The sequence below is a fragment of the Hippopotamus amphibius genome, chromosome 6 (genome assembly GCF_030028045.1).
Source record: "Hippopotamus amphibius kiboko isolate mHipAmp2 chromosome 6, mHipAmp2.hap2, whole genome shotgun sequence".
NCBI classification, from domain to species: domain Eukaryota; kingdom Metazoa; phylum Chordata; class Mammalia; order Artiodactyla; family Hippopotamidae; genus Hippopotamus; species Hippopotamus amphibius.
This window is the reverse complement of record NC_080191.1, coordinates 14,687,526-14,707,653: the sequence shown is the minus strand read 5'-3', so window position 1 is coordinate 14,707,653 and position 20,128 is coordinate 14,687,526. Positions and strand designations below refer to the sequence as shown.

General features: G+C 32.5%; 1 protein-coding gene across 3 annotated transcripts in view; it reads left to right on the top strand.

The window, feature by feature from the left end:
• GRIK2 (glutamate ionotropic receptor kainate type subunit 2) overlaps nucleotides 1-12,691 on the top strand; it is a 618,311-nt gene extending 605,620 nt beyond the window's left edge. For 2 of the 3 annotated variants that reach the window (XM_057738752.1, XM_057738751.1), the window contains one exon: nucleotides 6,859-6,906. In XM_057738752.1, the coding sequence (XP_057594735.1) occupies nucleotides 6,859-6,906 (48 nt within the window). Of the gene's footprint in view, nucleotides 1-6,858; nucleotides 6,907-10,973 lie in introns of those variants that run through there. The other variant, XM_057738750.1, reaches the window with a different exon arrangement.
• Nucleotides 12,692-20,128: the final 7,437 nt, after the last annotated feature.

Sequence of the window (20,128 nt, the reverse complement as noted above, 5' to 3'; positions counted from 1 at the left end):
ATGACATGAGCATTATTAGTCACATTCCCCGATGTCACACTGTCACCACAAAGCTTCTGTAATGAATTTCAAATTCTCTAGCTAACAGAGGAGGCACTTCAGGATCTGTCTCTGTCCACCATCGTAGTTTTATCTTTTTCTTCTCCCCAATTTGCACCTGTAGTCTAACCACACTAAATTACTTTCAATTTTCCAAGGTCAGCTGGCTTTTTAAAATCCTCTTCCCATCTGACCTGAGCAAACTTTGCCCATTTTTCTACCAGGCAGACTCCCACGAGTCATTTTAGATTAGGCATTCAAGACTAGGCATCAACTTGCAAAGAAAGCTTTTCCTAATCAATAGGTATAATTAATTTGGGTATAGGGACAGCTATTTCCACAAGGTGGTGTTAGGTTTTTATTTTCTATTACAATGAAAAATGTATGACCCCGCCTGCATATCTCATTTTTGTTTCACATTTAGCTGATTTCAGAAACTATCATCATTCCAAAAACATTTGCTCCCTCTTTGAGAAAGTTGGGAATGTGTCTTATCCATTTCAAACAACATCCATCCGTTTCTCTGGAACTCTTTGCACATCTCCGTTTTCCCTTAGCACACTGTTTTATTCATACTTATTGATTCCTTTTTAAAATTTAATTTATTGTTATTTTTATTTAAAAAATTTATTGCCATATAGTTGATTTACAATGCTGTGTTAGTTTCAGGTGTACAGCAAAGTGAATCAGTTATACATATACATGTGTCCACATTTTTTTAGATCTTTTCCCATATAGGCCATTGCAGAGTACTGAGCAGAGTTCCCTGTGCTATATGCAGTAAGTCCTTATTAGTTATCCATTTTATATATAATAGTGTATATATGTCAATCCCAATCTCCCAATTTATCCCTCTCCCCCCTTAACCCCTGGTAACCATAAGTTTGTTTTCTACATCAGTAACTCTATTTCTGTTTTGTAGATAAGTTCATTTGTGTGGCTGCCTCTCCCCTTATTAGACTCTTACTTCCTTTAAGAAAGTAATTTTGTATTTTGATATGTATCTCCAAGGTCTCAGACAGTGTTTGCTGGCATAAGCTCTTTCTTTCCTTCTTTCTTCCTTTCTCTCTCTCTCATTTTCTTTCCCTTCCTCTCTCCCTTCCCTTCTCCCTCCCTCCCTCCTTCCCTCTCTCCCTCTCTCTCTCTCTTTTTCTTTCCCTTCCTCCCTTCCTTCCTTCTTCCTTTCATTTTCTCTCTTTTTCTCTATTAAATAATGAAGTTGATTCCGGTAACTTATTTAGAAAAGTCTATCATAAAGAATGAAAAAGAACCTTGTTTCCATGCAATTCAAAAGAACTATGCTTGTAAAATAAATAATAATGAGTTTATTAGAAGTGATCCATTTTATTTGTTATGATAAATTAGGTTCTTGGGCTCAATTCTTCTTCATTTTTCCTGAGAAAAAGATTTTATTTTGTTGGGCTATATGGTTTGTTTAACACCTTCAGTTATTAAAATTAGCTGTGAAATATTCCTAGATTTTATTATAAGATATGCCTGAGAACATACAGAAATTAACAGCTTATTTACACTTATAACTGTCTTTAACTGAATGTTTTTAGATTTTAAAAACAAAGTAAACATTTCTAAAATTATTCATTTACTCAACAATTATTGTTTGAGAACCAAATATGAAATGAATTGTGTTTGCACGTTGATGATAAGCAGGATATATTATTCACAATTTCAGCCCCAAAGGAGTTTATCTCTTTCATTTATTTTTGTCCATTTTCTTTTTTCTTTCTTTAGTTAATAATATTCTAGTATTTTGTAAAAGAACAAATTAAATTTTCTATCTTTATCTGACAAGGCTGGCAGACGAAATATACACACAGTCTAGTTGAAAATGAAGTTTAAGTTTAAAATTTATGAATAAATAATATATTACCATGTCAAGTCTTACCTCCAATGATAGTGAAGATGATAAAATTTGTGATAATTATTATTATTTAAAGGTGAAAATAATTATTAGTGATAACTTTATTATTTTTTAAAGGTGAAAATAAATTATAGCACATATTTTGTAAGATATTAATGGAACAAATAGGTCTTACAGACTATAATGTTTTTATATTTCCAAGTTGTTTGATAACTAAGAGTAGTATAAGAATCTAATATTTGTAAATGAGGGTGAGTTAAAACTGAAAACAGAAGATAATGCTGAAATATGTAGACCTTATAAAAATCCAAATATTGTAAATTGCATTCCTTTCCAAAAACCACAAGATGGTGTATTACAATTTTTAAAGTACTTAACGGTTTTAATTTTGATGTAAATATTAATGCATCAAGGATATACTGCTTTTCATTTATTCAAACTGGTAAACTAAATAGGTATTTATTTTTTGATGGTTTTCACAGTATAACCTGACCATTTGGAAAGATACTCAAAATGTTTTTCTTTCCTGAATGTATCTGAAAAAGTAACTAATCAACATGTGCATTTTCTAATTGATTTTCTTTTTGCCTCAACTTTTCCCTGATTTAAAAAAAATTACTACTTAGGGTTCATGCAGTAAGCAATCCAAGAAACTGTTGTACATCTTAGACAATTATCAGTGCATTTCAAGTTACATGGATTTGTTTGAAGGGTCCTGTGTTCACCTTCTAAATCTTACTTATAACTGAAAAAGAAGCTGCTTAATATACAGAATTTTATCTTCTCTGGTAATATATCATCTTTATGATAATACATTGGTTTTGTAAGCATGAGGTATAAATGATTGTAATAATTTTAATTTTTATAAAATATTTTATGACAATTATGGTTTGTTAATTTATGTTTGTAATTATTCTTAAATATTAATATATTTCTTAAATATGTGAATATGTCATCTTTTAAAAGATATACATAATTCTGTCCTCTTGATTTCCAACAAGAGTAACAACATAATTTACATAGTTGGATCTTTTGTTTTTGTCTGATATTTTCCTTTCCATGTAATTGAAAATAGATTTGCCTGTATGAATTGTTTCTTACTGAACATCAGTTTGAATATGAATCTTTGAGTTTCTCAATATGAAAAACTTAATGACAAAATATTCCCTTTCTTATTACTTAAGTAGAAACAAAATGTAGTAAATATGTCTAAGTAAAAATATAAAAATTATTGCTCAGTTATTGACTTTCTAAGCTATGTGTCCTGCCTTGGATGCATATTTTTGTTCTAACTTTCCTCTAAGATGATTGAAGTACATTTTAAGAACTACTTAGTATGGTAGTTTTTCAGGATATAGTCCATTGTAGTCTACTTAGTTGTTTGTATTATAGAACACTGGTAAATCTTATCAAAGATAATCTCTAACTAATAAAATAATTTACAGTCAATGAAAACAAAAAATATTTTTGGGGACACGTTGAATATTCTTCAATGTGTAGTTGAATAACAAATGTAGAAGGCAGTTGTAACTCACAGTAGAAGGATAAATGAATGAAACAATGCAATTTGGGGAATAAGAAGAAAATCAGAGTGGTTTAGCTTAAACGTGCAAGACCAGAGATTCTGGGTGAAAGTATATTCACGAGGAAAATGCTTTTCAAAGCTGGCTGAATCTGTATTTCATGGAACCAGAAGAATGAAAACAAGTTGTTCACAGATCCTTATGCACAAATTGCTTCTAGAATGTTGAAGAATTACTTCTAACAGGAGTATTGCTTTGTAAAAGAAATCATTTATTGGATAAGATATAGGAATGCAAACATTGTCATAAATCATCAGTAAAGATTTTATTCCAATATTTACGTTTTCCAAATAATGCCAAACCACAGTATACTTGTGCTTTTCATATATGGAATTTCTATTTAATATGTGGAATTTTAATTTAATGTATGGAATTTTAACTGCATTTAGCTGTTCTTAAGTTAAAGTTCTGAGTACATTTTTAATATGAAAAAATTTAGCTCTAAAGCATACTGCTATTCAGAAGTTAAAAGTTGCAAATAAACTTTGGATAAATAGTGCATTTTGTATTGTTTTTATGATACTGCTTTTCCCTGAGAGCAGGGTATCTCTGAATTTCTACTAATAACCTATATAGGGACTAACTGGGTGGCTCTTAAAATTGATTTTATGTATAAATATAAAATCATACTTCAAAATGAGATGCCAATCTTCATTTTACTCACTAAGTAGTTTCAAGTAGTTGCAAATCAGCAGAAGGATTTTTATCATTCATTTATAACTGATCCTCTTTTTATGCCCATAAATAATGTTTTAAAATGAGATTGTAGCTGATTTTCATAAATGACTTTAGAATTTTTAAAGTGTAATATCTCATTTGAGTACAGATTTACTCTGAGAACTATGCAAAGAATATTATCCATAGTGTGCCGATGAGGATAAGTATCTCAAGGGTCAAAGATGCCTAGACTAACTTTATTTACACTATATCACAGTACACAAAGTGGAGGTAGAATATTTAACTATTTTTCTTGACAGCTTTTCTCTCTGATGTTGTGTTGATAAAATGTGTGGAGTAGGAGTCTGAATTAAATAAAACAGATTTTGGGCTTTGATCATGAGCCCTGCATAGTTATTTCACTTTCCTGGACATTAAGCATGAGTTCTGAAATAAAAAAGACTTAGGATCATTCTTCAAATATGTTCAACCTTGGATAAAATTACTAAACCTTTCTATACATCTTTTAAAATAAATAAATGAATGTTACCAATACACCATAAATGAAAATGTTTTGGAAATTAATATAGTTAATATACATAGAGTTTTGGGCATGTGTCTGGCATATAATAAGCAGCTATTGTTGTAACATACTTATTATTTTTATTTATAAAGCTGATACATTTTAACTGCTGTAACTTAAGGGGAAGAGAGCTTTCCTGGAATTAAGCATTAGTTATTTGGATGTTACATACTTTGTTGAAAAATTGTTATTATTATGACTACTAGCAAGAATATGATGATTAACATTACTTTTCCTTAAAATTCATTTCACAGCTGTATCAAATAAAGCAGTGTTGAAGATTGTCAGACCTTATATATTGATATCTCTAGCTTAAGTAGGGAAAGTGTAAAAATATGTAATGATGCCCCATTTTTCTCTGTCTCGTATTTGCAAAATGCAATATAAAGATATTCAGTAACTGTTTCTGTAAGAGTCAAGGTTTCTGAGAATATTTTAATCCTTGGTTATGTTTATCATTGTAACATAATCCAGGTTAAAGAGTAGAATGCTTTGTCATTTTATTTATTGAGAAAAAATAATTTAGGCCCATAATTTTTTGTGTCTGATTTATTATTTAGTGTTCACAAACTACCATGTATTAAGAACAGAGTCCAGGTAAAAGCCTCAGCTGAAATTCAAATCACTGTTAATGAGGCAGACTAATATAATAACACACGTACAGAATGGGAGGCAAGAGAACAGCGTTCCTCTTTTAGCTTGGATACCAGTTACGTGCATACCTGCCTGACTGCACAGCTTATCTAAACAATATTTTTTTTTAAAAAGAGAGCTGCTCTAAAACTGAATATCAAGATCAAAGTTGCTATAGAAATATATTTTTGACATGAGTATCTTAACTAGTCATTTTTTCTCTCTCATTGCTTCACTGTTACATTCATATAGCCTTAGGTAAGTTCATACTTCTGATGTATAGCATTAGCTATTTGATATTTTTAAAAGACTGCCAATTAAAGAGTATAAATCAAAATGAATGGGTCATGTTAAATGACATTTATCTTCCTCATTCGATACACCAACATTTATATAAAATATTGCATATTACCTCCAATATGCTTTTTATTTCCTTTTAGTTATTATTTAGTTAATGTAATTATTATCTAATGTGGAATAATTTTCTGCAGGGATTAGTTACAGTGACTGTTTGGATTTGTCTCTACTACATGTGATCTAGAGTTCTTGGTCAAATGGCCTACAGCATCAGAAATTAATTAGAAAATGTCTGAGAATGAACGAGGTATCCATAATCAGTTAACAAATAATTTAAATGACAAACAGAACAGTTTGGTTGATATATGCTAGTACATATTAGGATATTGCACTACAAAATCTGTTAGAAGCAGCTTAAAGATGTTTTAATAGGGCTTCAAATAGAAACTGTATGCAAAAATGGTTGGAAATTATTCTGAATGAATATTGGAATATCCTTTAGTTAATTTTATACCATCAAAGAATAGGACAGCAAGATGTTTAAAATAGTTTCCTTCTTACAAAATACCTACTGACTAGAGACCTGATAGGAGCATATAATATTTATGATTATTTCTCCTTCAATTGATAAATGACTATATAATCAACATGAAAGTTATGAGCTTCAAAGTTAAAAAAATTAAACTGGTTATTTTTCATCAGTTGCTGGTTTTGTTTTTTTTTTTTAAGACATTGCTAAACATAAAGGTTTTAACTTGAAAATGAAGTTTAAATATATCAGTGTTCAATGTGGATCATGTTTACAACTAGATTTCTAACATTAAAAAGATTTATGTACTTCTTAAAGTGCTGTCACATCATGTTATCATATAAACATATCTATAAATTAGAAAGTTAAGGGATTAAGAATAAATTATTATACATCAAGAATAATATTCTTGAGAATATTTATCTGCAGACTATTTATGTGTTGTCTTATACTTAAAATTAGAAAATAGCTTGTTTAAATGGCAGTTTAAATATAGCCAAATTCATATTTTTAAGGTTTCCAGACCTTCATTGTTTCAAGAATTAGAGATGTGTAAATACACGTTGCCTCATTAAATATAGTGATTTTATAATGAGTTTAATAATTTAAATGCAATTATACATGCTAACAGCTCAAAGATTTAAATTTTCATTTTCAGGAATCTTCTATTTGGTTAGTGCCACCCTACCATCCAGACACTGTTTAGTAAACTTTTGAAACTTACTAAAAGAGGTTTTTAATAATGGTTAGTATCTTTGCACCTTTCTTTTTTCTTTTTGTAGTCTGTTATATTGTGCAGAAACATTTTTGTTGTTGTTTTCACCCTAAGAAACTTACTTTATTTAATGACACAATTTGTTTCTATCCCTAAGAAATTTGAAAAGCATAGTAGTTTTCTTTCCCTCCCTCCCTCCCTTCCCTCACTCCTTCCCTCCCTCTCATTCCCTCCTTCCTTCCGTCCTTCTTTCCTTCCTTCCACTCTCTTTGTCTCTCTTTTTTATTCTTTCTTCTTCCCCATCTCCCTCCTCCTCCTCCTCATCTTCCTTCTTCTTCATTATAGCCCAGGAAATTCCTGTCAAGTGCACTTGGGTTTTTCAAAGCCTTATTTTATAGTTCAGTAAAAAAGACATTTAAAAAATTCTGATCGTAATATGAAGTAGGAAAGACAACTTGTCTCTATCAAATGACAAGTTAGAACAAGTTAGTAATTTTTTGGCAGCATACAACACAGGAAAACAAGTATATTTCACAATCATCTCTACGGTTTCAACTTTAGATCCTTACATAGATCAAGATATGGAATTTACATTCTAAAACTTTAAAAAAAGAAAAGAATATTTGTTTGCCTTAGTGCCACAAGTTAACCGTACTTTATGGTATCATTAAATTTTTTAAATTTGTCATGTTGATTCCAAACTCTTGCTCAAATCTAAAGGCTTTCATAGTTTTGTGAAAGATTAGAAATATTATATAAGTGAGAAAAGAACCTATTGTCTCATGGTAACTTTTGTAGAACCTAAGATAAAACTATTTTTTAGGTAAACTTATATTGATAGATCAAAAAAGAACTGGCAGAATTCAGCTCGTTCAAAGAGAAAAATTAACAAAAGTGGTAAATGACTATATAATCAAGGCTACTGATTGCTCAAAGTTTTCTTGATTAAAATTTTCACTTTCTAATGGCTTTGTAAAATAGAAAAAGCCTAAAATAGTAATGGTGGGGTTACATGTTTATAATTTTCAGCATTTGTAAATTTGAAATATAACTTAAGATAACTTTAAAATATAAGAGAGAAAAGTATTGTGACCTTTGGGGCAGGGACTTTACCTATGTTTATGTTAATCAGCATTACAAATTTTCTATTACACAAAATTGCTTTAAAAGAGTTTAAAAGTCTTTATTTGTAGTCTGAAGATAAGTATAGGATATTAATACAGTTTACTTCTTGACTTACTTAGAAATAAAATTGTCATTTCATAGTTGAATGGGTGTGTATATGTATAAGATTTTTTTTTCTAAGAAAATCAGTTGTTTAGATCACTCTCTTACCATGGACAAAACAATTAATATTTCTACTCTCTCTCTTTTTGGAACTAGTATAATCAAAATGTCTTAAAATTGAATTTGCCAAAGAGGGTGTTATAAATTATTTAATATTTGGAAAATTTATTTGTTTTAAATGAAGGCTTGTTACAAACAATTCAACCTTACTCACATCCTATAACATTTTAAAACGTCGATGGCATCAAATTCTGACCTTGTTACATTATCTAATTAATTCTTCTGTTAAATGTTTCAACAGAGAACCAAGACTAAGTTTCCTCAAGACTATGTATTCCTCCCTCTTTTGGAGTCAGATTTTTCCATTTCTACAGTGTTGTCATCATCACCATCTCCATCATCATCATCACCATGTCCTTAATAAGTACATCTAATAGTAGGTATTAAGCAAGAAGAAACACTGTGTCCATATATTGGCTGTCAGGTGTCATATAGATCCTTTAATAGAAATAGAATTCATGAATCTCAGAACTGTGTAACTTAACACATAATAAATAATGCATAGAAGTAACTCTGTAGTTAATGGGGAATTCACGTGTAGCATTTAATCAGCTCCCATTACAAGTACTAATAAATTAATATTTTTACTAATTTAATGTTATTAAACAAGGTTTTATATGATTAATTAGATCACTTATACACGATGCATATTACTAAGCTTCTGAAAGGAAAACTTCTTTAAGCAATTGAATTAGAAACGTTGTTAAAAAATAATTAAAATGTCAGGGTCGTGTATGGCTATTGTTGATTCAGTCAACATTGAAAAAATACATGTGTACGAACCAGTGCCATGAGCATTTGATCTCTGCTCTTTACAATTCCGTGAGAGGGACGCATAGAAGACCTAGAGGCCAGACAGAGAAACATGATAATAAGTGAAAAATACTAAACTGAGTGAAAATAATGAGCCTGGTCAATTGGAAAGTGATTCCTGAATAAGATAAAATTTGAGTCCTGTCCGGAGGTAAGGGATAAAGCTGGATTGATGTGAAAGATGAAAGAACTCTGCTAGGTACCAGAGCAAGGAAAAGCAAAGGAGAAGAACCTTGGAGGTCCAAAGAGAAGGGTATGTGTAGAGAAAAAAAGAAAAGTTTGGGGAGACAGATGAGGTAGAGGCTGACTCAGAGAGGTCATGATGGAAAAAAGAGGAGAATTGAATTTCAGCTGTTTCTTGGACAAGAAAATGCTATTAATAACTGATGTTTAAAACAACAGATTATGCTGATAATTGTGAGCTTTTTGAGAATAACCAAGACATACAGTTGGGAAGATCACTAAGGAAACTGTTCAGGAACCCATGAAAGAAAAATGAGAATGTAGCCAGGAATGGTCAATAAGGTATTAGGGCAGGGTCAAAAAAATCACAAAATTTGGTATCAGAATATCTTGCTGAGGGTGCAGGTGTGAGCTGCAGAAGGTGACTTATCTTCTCTCTCAATCCGTTTTCTCTGTTGTACAGATGCCCATCTCAACTCAGTATTAGTTTGTGTCACAAAGGGTGATGTATGCAAAGTATTTATTTTAAATATAAGGCACATATTATGGTATTAAATATTTTTATCTTGTATTATTTTGGAATTAGCTTAAGCTGATAAACAACAAAGAAGCAACACCAACAGCAAAAAATAAGTCTTCACATGCATATCTGATTAGGTTTATTTCATTATGTTTTCATATCACTTTTTGGAATTGTGTAAATTTGTCATACGTGTCTACATTTTTAGTTGTTGTCCACATTTTTAGTTCTTGCACAGAAGAATCCTAAGTCTTAGACCATCTGAATGTCAGCAATATGCAACAGGTTCATAAATCTGATTTATATGTAATTAATATACATCTCTCAATTAGCTGGGGAGAGACTAACAAATTTTTGTTTCACATTTTGACTCTGTAATAGGACTTTGAAGAGTGTGTAATAATGAGCCCCAGATATACAGAATTTCTGGCAAGTCTATTGCCAATGAAACAGGAAATTTAAAAAAAATTACTTATAGGGTAATTTTTTCTTCATGGAATAAATTATTTATCAGCGCTCAATTATCAAGATTATGATGACAAAAAAGTTCATATTGGTGCATGATTTTTAATGTGATACAATGTCATTTCATGATTAGATCATATGTGTTTGTAATCATCATTGATAGTTTTATAGGCATAGTCACAAAAAGATATAATGAATACCAGAAACTATTTTCCATATTTTATGTCTAAATGTGTGAGTACTATTTTTGTTCTGTTTGGAAATGCACAATGAAGAATCCATGTTTAAAGAAAATTTTCATATCTCATTGTGATCTAAAAACTAGTACTTTTTTTCTAATTTTATTTTAATAGCAAGAATGGATTTCTGGTAACTGATTTATGTATATTTCCTTGTATTTAAATTTTAAGGTAGAGTTATATTTTATAATGTTAAGCAATTTTATATCTAAAAATCTTATTCCACATCTATGTAATGCATGCATTCCTAGTTGGCAGTTTACTTCACTATCAGGTGGAGATTTTCTTTAAACTTGCCCACTTTGATAAAATATTTTAATTATCATGTTTTGTGTATTAAAAGTGTAACAATTTGTTATAATCTTATAATGGAATTTTTTAAAACTTCAAGGCTGCTATGTTGACAAGTCTGTTGAGAATGATTTTAATATTTTCAGGACTGTTGCAGTTGATCTGTTTTGTAATATTTCATTTTCTGTGTTATTCTGTAGAGGTCCTTCTGTAGCGCAATGGTAGAGGAACTGAGGATGTCCCTGAAGTGCCAGCGCCGGTTAAAACACAAGCCACAGGCCCCAGTTATTGTGAAAACAGAAGAAGTTATCAACATGCACACATTTAACGACAGAAGGTTGCCAGGTAAAGAAACCATGGCATAAAGCTGGGAGGCCAAACACCCAAGCACAAACTGTCGTCTTTTTTCCAAACAATTTAGCGAGAATGTTTCCTGTGGAAATATGCAACCTGTGCAAAATAAAATGAGTTACCTCATGCCGCTGTGTCTATGAACTAGAGACTCTGTGATCTAAGCAGTTGCAATGATCAGACTTGATTTACAAACATCATGGATCAACCAATTTACACGGGGTTACACTGTTTATCATGGGTTCCTCCCTTCTTCTGAGTGAATGTGACATACGCATTTTGTGGCTGGTTTCAAATGCAGTCCAGTAAGAAATTACAGGTTCCTTTTGAAGTCCAACTGTTGCCAGGAGATGGAATATCAATGCCCCAAGGGTAACCAGTAAAAAAAAAAAAAAATCATTAAGAATACAAATACTTGGAATCAGCAAAAACTGTAGTGTTACAAGAAACAGTACAGTCTTCTGAACACCCAGATAAGAGGGTGGTGATGTTACTAGCCCCCAACTACTCAGTATAATGATCCTCTGAACAGTGATATGTGTTTATAGGATGTGAAAAAAATGTAATGCGAAACAAATATGAATTTCATGGCAAGTGGAATATAAAGCAGATCTTCATCAGTGCTTTTCTTTCTTTTTTTTCTTTCTTTTTGCTTTTTGACAGTCTGTGTCACTGATTGAGATAGAAATGTCAATTACCAAGGCAATAATGCTTTTTCTTACATTCACCATGGCAGGAGATTTAACATGTAACTCTACCAAATCCCTACCTGTTCCCCAGACACCCTTTCCCCCACCCCACACCAAGAAAAAAAAAAGCAACAGTTGGTTCAGAGATTCTGAATTAAAAAGGATGATGTTTTGCAATCTTTGTCTCAAGTTGTAAAAGAGGGCTGAGTATTGATAGTTCTGTGGAAGACTGAAACTTTCATTCTAACATTCCGATATGTTAATCCAAACCCTCCTTCCTGCTGTACATGAACTCGATGGAGCCTGGGTGGATCTCAGTAAGAGGAGAAAGGGGACTGGTCACCTAAAGAAAAGTACGTGTGGCGAACTTTGACGTGGACTGCATTTATCAATACAGTCACAATGTTAAATGAACAAAATTCTTGAGCAGTTTTTTTCAAAAAAATGTTCAGGTTTATTTGTGGAAATGCAAGATTTCTATGAAAATAGTTTTTGTATGGAAATTTTTGTAATACTTTTTATCAACAAAATAAGAACATGCGTTCCTGTCCGGGGTGTGATGTCAAGCATGGATGGTAGTGCGTGTGCACCACCAACGTTTGGTGAAAACTATTTTTATCAAGAAAAAAAGGAATCATAGAAGAGAAATATTTTCAAGTTAGATAATATAAAAGCTAGGTGCACTACCACCACTGCTTACCATGCCACACCCCTGGTTTCCACGAGGCTGATAACATACTGTAATGAACAATTGTGTGTAAAATGGTAAAAGACACAGACCTCTTGACAACATTGTGATAACAGTTGAGTGCACACAGTTTGCTGTTTGAATCCAATGCACAAAATTTAAAAAAGTCATTAAAATTACGTCCATTTTACTTTCAGCTTTGACTTCATTTTTCTCTTCTATGGGTAAACACAATATGCTCCTTGCATGAAGGGAAGTACACTTCCTGAATCCTTCCAGGTCATCAAGGATGGCCACTTCACAACTATCTGGAGAAAAGAAGAAAAAAGCTCGGGCAATGAGCTACTCAGATATAGGAAAACCTGGACTGGGATATAAAATGTGATCTTCAGGCTTAGGGCAATTCAAATGAGAAAAATAGCCTTTCTAGAGGCTATAGTCATGATCTATTACCTCTTCTGTGAATGGATATTGACTATGTCCATAGGGTTGTGTACAACTGTATAGTGATTGCTGATACTATATCTGAAGTTCAACTCATGTCCAATTTAAGAATTCATTGTGCACTGATAATTTAATACAATTAAAGAAGAGATAAGCTCAATATCAACAAGTTAAAAAAATACAGACTCATTTTAACTAGAGCTCCTGACCAAAAAAAAAAAAAAAAAAAAAAACCCAATAAAAAAGAAAACAAAAATAAGAATAGGACTTCCCTGGTGGCGCAGTGGTTAAGAATCCACCTGCCAATGCAGGGGATACGGGTTCCATCCCGGGGCCAGGAACATCCCACATGCCGTGGAGCAACAAAGCCCATGTGCCACAACCACTGAAGCCTGTGTACCTTAGTGCCTGTGCTCCGCAACAAGAGAAGCCACCACAATGAGAAGTCCATGCACCACAACAAAGAGTAAAGCCCCACTCTCCACAACTAGAGAAAGCCCATGCAGCAAACAAGACCCAACACAGCCAATAAATAAATGAAAAAATAAATGAAAAAAAAAAAGAACAGGAAAACTGAAAATACCTCTGAACTCACAAAAGTTGCATAATCAAATTGCTAGTAGCTATTAAATTAAAAATTAAATGCCAAAGTGTTTTCAAAATTTCTAGTGTAAGGGTTATTTTACATGAAATTTCATATTTCAGGGATAATTCTGTCCAAAAATTTAATTTTAGGGAGTTATACAAGTCACTGTTGCAAATCTCAGCATTGTTTTTTTTTTAGTGGTAAATAACCCCGAATAAAATAGCTTATAAAATGTTCAGATTTTGGTCAATATTAAGCTTTTACTCAATAAGATTCTAATCAGATTTTAAGGCACTTTAAAATTTTAATTCTTCTTTATATTAAACAACCTTAAAAATAAGCAGAAAATGACAACTTTATTTTTAAATAGTCAGGAAATAATTATTTAGATCTTTGGTATGATTTGATAATAACTTTAAGTATTAAGTTAACAAATTTCAAAGAGTATAAAAAAAACCTGCTGTATTTTAACTCTAAAGGTAATTGGAATATATAAATGATGTGAAATATTTAATTTTTATCTATTTCCTAAAAGGTTTCTACCTTATTGCCAAGACAGATATTGCCCTACTCACTGCGTTCTTATGCATATATGAAGTACTATTCTTAATAAAATCTTGATTACTTTCAAAATAAATTCAACCAGTGAAAGAATGTTTTTCTCTGGAAAGGCGGTATACTGGAATAAGGTTATTCTCCCGTGTCTAACACTCAAATTATAAGAAGAGGAAGAGAATGCCTGTTCTGGTTGACAGCATGACCTGATGACTCCAGGTAATCAGTAGAGAAACATATACCACAAATAAATAACTCTAGACACTATGGAACACTTGGGGGGGCATATTTACACATGCCACAACTAAATAACTCTAACCAGATGCAAACATCAAGGATTTATATTCCTTATATTTCACAGCTAAGTAACCCTAACAACTATGAGACTACCAAGGAAATATATTCACGCATTTACAACTGAATTACCCTAACAATTATGGGAGCACCGAGGGGATAGATTCTATTTTACAAATATGTAAAATGGATAAAGCTGTTTTATAAACTAAAATGTCTCAAATATTTTTCAATTCAGTTATATATTTTTAAGAATAAGTTCCTTATTATTGAATGAGTATATGTGCTAAACACAAATGATTTTAGAGTATTTTAGCACAATGCTTTTTAATGTTTATTATGAAATATGAATACAGCAGATTGTATACAGTGCGTATGTACAACAAGATTATGGCATCTGAAGTACAACAGAATCATCACATCTGGCTATATATACTGTGCACCGAAGCTTGTTTGTCATGGGGAGTGGGCTTACTGTCAGTCACCTCCAACTCTGAGGTGTAAATTTAAGCAGAATATTTTAATAGAAGAGAGTGCCCAGCTGTTTTAGGAAACAGAGCATGAAACGTATGAGAATAACTTCATCAGTGTCTGATCAAGGCAAACAAGGTATGGAAAACAATATGGGCCAGGCTTGCCTAGGAATTTTGTCCTGAGTTTGAAAGATGGTACAAATATAAAATAGCTAGTGGGACGCTGCTGCATAACACAGGGAGATCAACTCGATGATGGGTGATGACTGAGAGGGATGAGATAGGGAGGGTAGGAAGGAGTCACGGGAGGGAGGGGATATGAGGATACATGTATAAATACAGCTAATTCACTTTGTTGTGCAGCAGAAACTGGCACAACAGTGTAAAGTAATTATACTCCAATAAAGAGCTTAAAATAAATAAATAAATAAATAAATAAACAATGGCAGTGAGAATTTTGCCATGACAGTCCTCAGTGTCTCTGTAACGTGAGTCCTATTGCTTTAATATGGACTCAGGAGTGACCCTTTGTGTCTGCAGTACAATCACTACTGTGAGCTTCCTCTCTTCTCTTGCCTTCTGCAGATCCCCCGCTGCCTCGAACAGAAGTTCTCCCTTTTCTCGGTTTATCTCTAATTTTGGTGACTTCTAAAGAAGGATTACCTGAGAGGTCAACTTTTTGAGATATTTCTTGTCTAAAAATGCTTTTATTCTACTCTCATAAATAATTATTCATTTTGCTGGGTGTAGAATTCTAAGTTGAAAATAATTTTCTTAGACAAATTTGAAAGCATCCCTTCATTGTTTTACTTCTAATTCACTCTCTACAAACATGAAGCCATTCCCCAATTCTTTGTATGTTATTTTTTTTTTAATTCTCTTAGGTTTGATCTTCTGCTTGTCCCCAGCATGCTGAAATATTGGAGCTACCAAATTGCTAAGTCTATGTTTATTACCTTTGCTTTCCTAATTCTTATTTCTGTCACCTTTATATTCCAAATATCATTGAGTTTTTCATTTCTGCCAAATTATTTTAGTTTCTATGAGTTCTTATTTTATAAATGTAGTAATTTCTCTTATATCTCTAAAGACATTACTAGTAATCTTAAGACATTTCCTTCTTCCTGAAAAGACCTCAGTTTTCTCCCAGTTGCATTTTTAAATGTGCTTGTTGGGATTTGTATCTTCCATCTTAGAAGTTTTCTTCAGATGCTTGTCAATTCTTAGCAACCTGTTAATGATTAAGAAAAGGGAACTAAAATCTGATTTGGAAGCTCTATGTGCACAGTAGGGTAAGGGAGAATATTTACTTAATTAGAGCTTTACCATAGATTAGTCCAGAGGGACTATTTGTTGATGAATCCTTCAACATGTCCCTGTCTTTGAATCTTTCCTTTGATTCCCCTGAGGAGTATCTTTTAATATTCTGCCTGGAGATTAAGGCCCTGACTGCTAATCTTCTGCTAATCATAGGTTAAGAGCTCTTGAGATCTCTGTATTCTGCATTCAGAATGACTAAGGTCACTTAATCTCCCTGTTTTAAATTTAGCTGTCAGGCTTTCAACTGTACCTGGCATCTTCCAGTCTGGAGTCCTTCCTTTTTTCCTTTTTGAGAATAATTCCTTATCACTTTGATGAGTTGGTGAAGAATGGCCTCAAGGGGTGAGATGGGGGAAGAGAATCCACTGTTTTCAAACTACATTCAATAGGTCCTCCTTGTGGTATTCTTTCTCCTACACTATTAGTTATCAATGCACATTGCACAGCTGTATCCTGTGCCGTGGAGGATTCTGTGATATAATCTGATTGGTTCTCTGCCTTTCACAATGACCACTTGGAATTCTATTTTTTTTCCAGTCTGCTTGGTTAACCGTCATTTGTTCATATGCTTTTCTCTTTCCAAAAATTTTGTTGAGACTTTCACCTCTCTCGTTCTTCGTATTCTTGGAGTTAAAACAAAACAAAACAAAAAACTCTCTGCTGTATTTCTTATGGTTGAGTAGGGAGCAAAATGTGATGCATACATTCAATCCTTCACTCTTACCTGGAACAAGAACCCTGTCTTTAAAGAAAATATGCAGAAATTGAGGACAGGAAGCAAATAAAAACTAGAACTACTCTGGTTCAAATAGAGTGGAGATAGAACAGATTTGCTCTTATAATTGTAAAGAATGTAATATTGCCAATGATTACTTCTTAGCAAATAATTTTTCTAACTCAATATGTAAAGGGGATACTTACACAATAAAAATGAATTTCACAAAATGGAACCCACAAATATTTCTGAAGTTGGGAAAATTTCTATTTTAGTGCCTGTTAAATAATGCTAAATTTGGAATCCAATGTAATTTATACCCTAAGGGCTTAAGTCTAATTCAAAACATTACAACTTCTATTTTATAAAGCTCAAGAAATATGTGTTATAATGTAGATAAGGAACACTTTCTTAGTGAATCATGCTGAATTGTAAGATTTTAAGAATCCTCTTTAATGTATTGCCTTATACTTTATACTGTACCTTGCTTTCACATTTATTATGAGTATAATTTTTTTTTAATGAAACAAATATATCTCTGCCTCTTTACAAAGGAGAATAGTTGTTTTCCTACATTTCAACCAGAGATTTCTATTATATTATACCATCAAAAATATAACACTCTCAATTACCAAAATAGATAACCCTTAAGGTCAATCTGTGGAGCTTAATATCTAATTCAAAATCATTAATACACTGAAAAATCTAAAATCATAAATTCCACTCACTTTGGTCAAAATTCATATGTTAAAAGGGGAAATAAAAGACACTACATGTATGGTCCTTCTATAATATTTTAAATTATTTTTTAACATGTACCTTGTATCTCAGCTCCTAATTTAAGGTTTTCATGTACTTTAGGGTAAATGCTACACTCCAGCCACTACAATCACATTTCCACCAGGAGGAAGAACAAAAGGAAATTAACAAGGTCTTGCTCCTTCCTTGTAAGGACACATATCACAAGTTGCACATTATGCTGGTCAGAAGTAATGATATGCCCACACTTAGCTCTAAGGTAGAATAGGAAATGCAGACTTTAATTTGGACCATGTGCCATGTGCCCCCTAAAAATCAGGGGTTCTGTTACTAAAAAAAATGTATAAGCAAATTTGGGGGAACAAATTGCAATCTCTGCCTTCCCTGGTATTTCCGGTCTCTCACCCCAACCCACTAAACCCTACCTTGTTCTGTTCACTCCCTGTTTTAATCATTTACCACTAGTGTGCCGTCTACCACTACCGTTTTCTTTTTATCAGATTTTCTCATACCTTAATGTTTTTCTTTACATTTCCTATATTTTTTTTCTAATGGAAACCTGGATTTTCCCTTATAGCACTCTTTGTCTTAAAATCTAACAAAATAGGAAGTAGTTGAAAATTTCTTTGCAAAATATATTTCACTTAGTTATAAACAAAGACCTACTTTATATTAACCATTCCTTTGATTCCCAAGATATTCTCTCTCATTCTTCAACAATGCAGACACCTTGATTAGAATTGACCTATTACTCTGTGCCCCACCATCATGAATTAATTAAATATGCACCCACTTGTCTATATTTAAACACCTGTGAGCCTACATTATAAACTAAGTTTTGTGTCAGATCCTGGGTATGCAACGTGATCAAAAAGAGACATGGTGCTTGCTGTGATAATTTAAAGTCTAGGAGAGGAGGCTGACCTTAATCAAATGTGCTACATACATAAATACAATCTGAAATGAGACTTCACTCACTTGATCTCAAGTAGTGCAGTTTAACAGTTGAAAATGTGAGAAATTGGATTGTATTTATAAAGGATGCATGCAGAAGTATTTATTGATATAATGAAAGTATTTATTGATATAATGAAACATAATACTTGTTTGTGTCTTCCTCCCAGGACTACAAACTTCTGTTGGCTTCAAACCATGGCACAGGTTAGGGTTCTTCCAGGTGTGGAGAACATAAACAGATGTCAACTCTGCTGTTAAAGCATTTACTGACATCCTATTACTCAGTGTGGTGATACCCCATTAAATGCAAAATATGATACCATAATTTTACCTAAGTTTTTCTCTGACTTATACTACGGCCATTTGTGTTGATTTCTTCTTTTGTCCTCACTTAGGTACGAGAAAATATTCCATCAGTGCTTCTTTCTTTTTTGAAGTTTCTTGCTTTTCTTTCACGATAGAAGTGAACAGTAACGTAATAATTGGCTTTGGAATGCTGAGAACATTCTTGTTGAAATGGCATGAAAAAGCCAAATCTCAAATATTTAGCTCTTGTCCAAACATTTACCGAAAAAATGCACTTGACTCTTTCACACAGGTGATGGGAAGGAAAGGTATGGTGTTTTATGAGAGCCTATAATAAAAGAACCTTACTTAGGCTAGGAAATTGGGGTAGACTTCCCTGAGGAAGTGATGATTGCTCTGAGATATGAAAGATGAGAAGCAGATACTCATTAAAAGTTTCACAAGCCTATGACAAAGTACATATAAGAGTTGTGTGATAGGAGGGAGCATGGCATGTTCTGAGGAACTGATAGGCAGTCAGTGTTGATGGAGCACAAAGAAGCCATAGGGATATGTAATGGACATGCATTTAAAATACAGCTAAGAGCTGGACTTTGGCAAGGTAATACAAGTGACCTTAATGATTTGATCTTCATCCAAAGAGCAATGAAAACCATTTAAATCTCTTAAGCAGAAGCAAGATTGTTGGATAAGATCTGCATTTTGTAAAGAATACTCAGGCTTCAATTTGGAGCATGGTTTAAATAGGTACCAGAGAGATTATAGGAGATTAGTGAAGAGGTCATATCAGTAAGTAGTCTGGGTAAAATACTATGTTAGTTTAGATTAAATCCCATTGGCACCAGTGAAGATCAACAGTAAAAGACAGGTTCAAAATATTTAGTAGGCAGAAATTCACATAATTTCCTTATGAATTCAATAATCATTATAAAGATTGCTAACAATTTTTGTGCCATAATGTATAAGGAGTACTCTATAGGAATTACCTCCCCTAATTCTCTGAGTAACCCTATGGTTTAGGGCTAATGTTATTATCATTTTATAAACAAGGAAACCACTGACAAGAGAACTTAAATAAATTTTTAAAGTGCTACAGTTATCAAACTCAGGCAGAATGACTCCAGTATTCTTAGCCACTATTCAATCAATATGCAGCAAAAGTGAGAATTTCCAGGGAGACAGAGGGATGGAAAGAAAGAGAACAAGTATGACACTCCA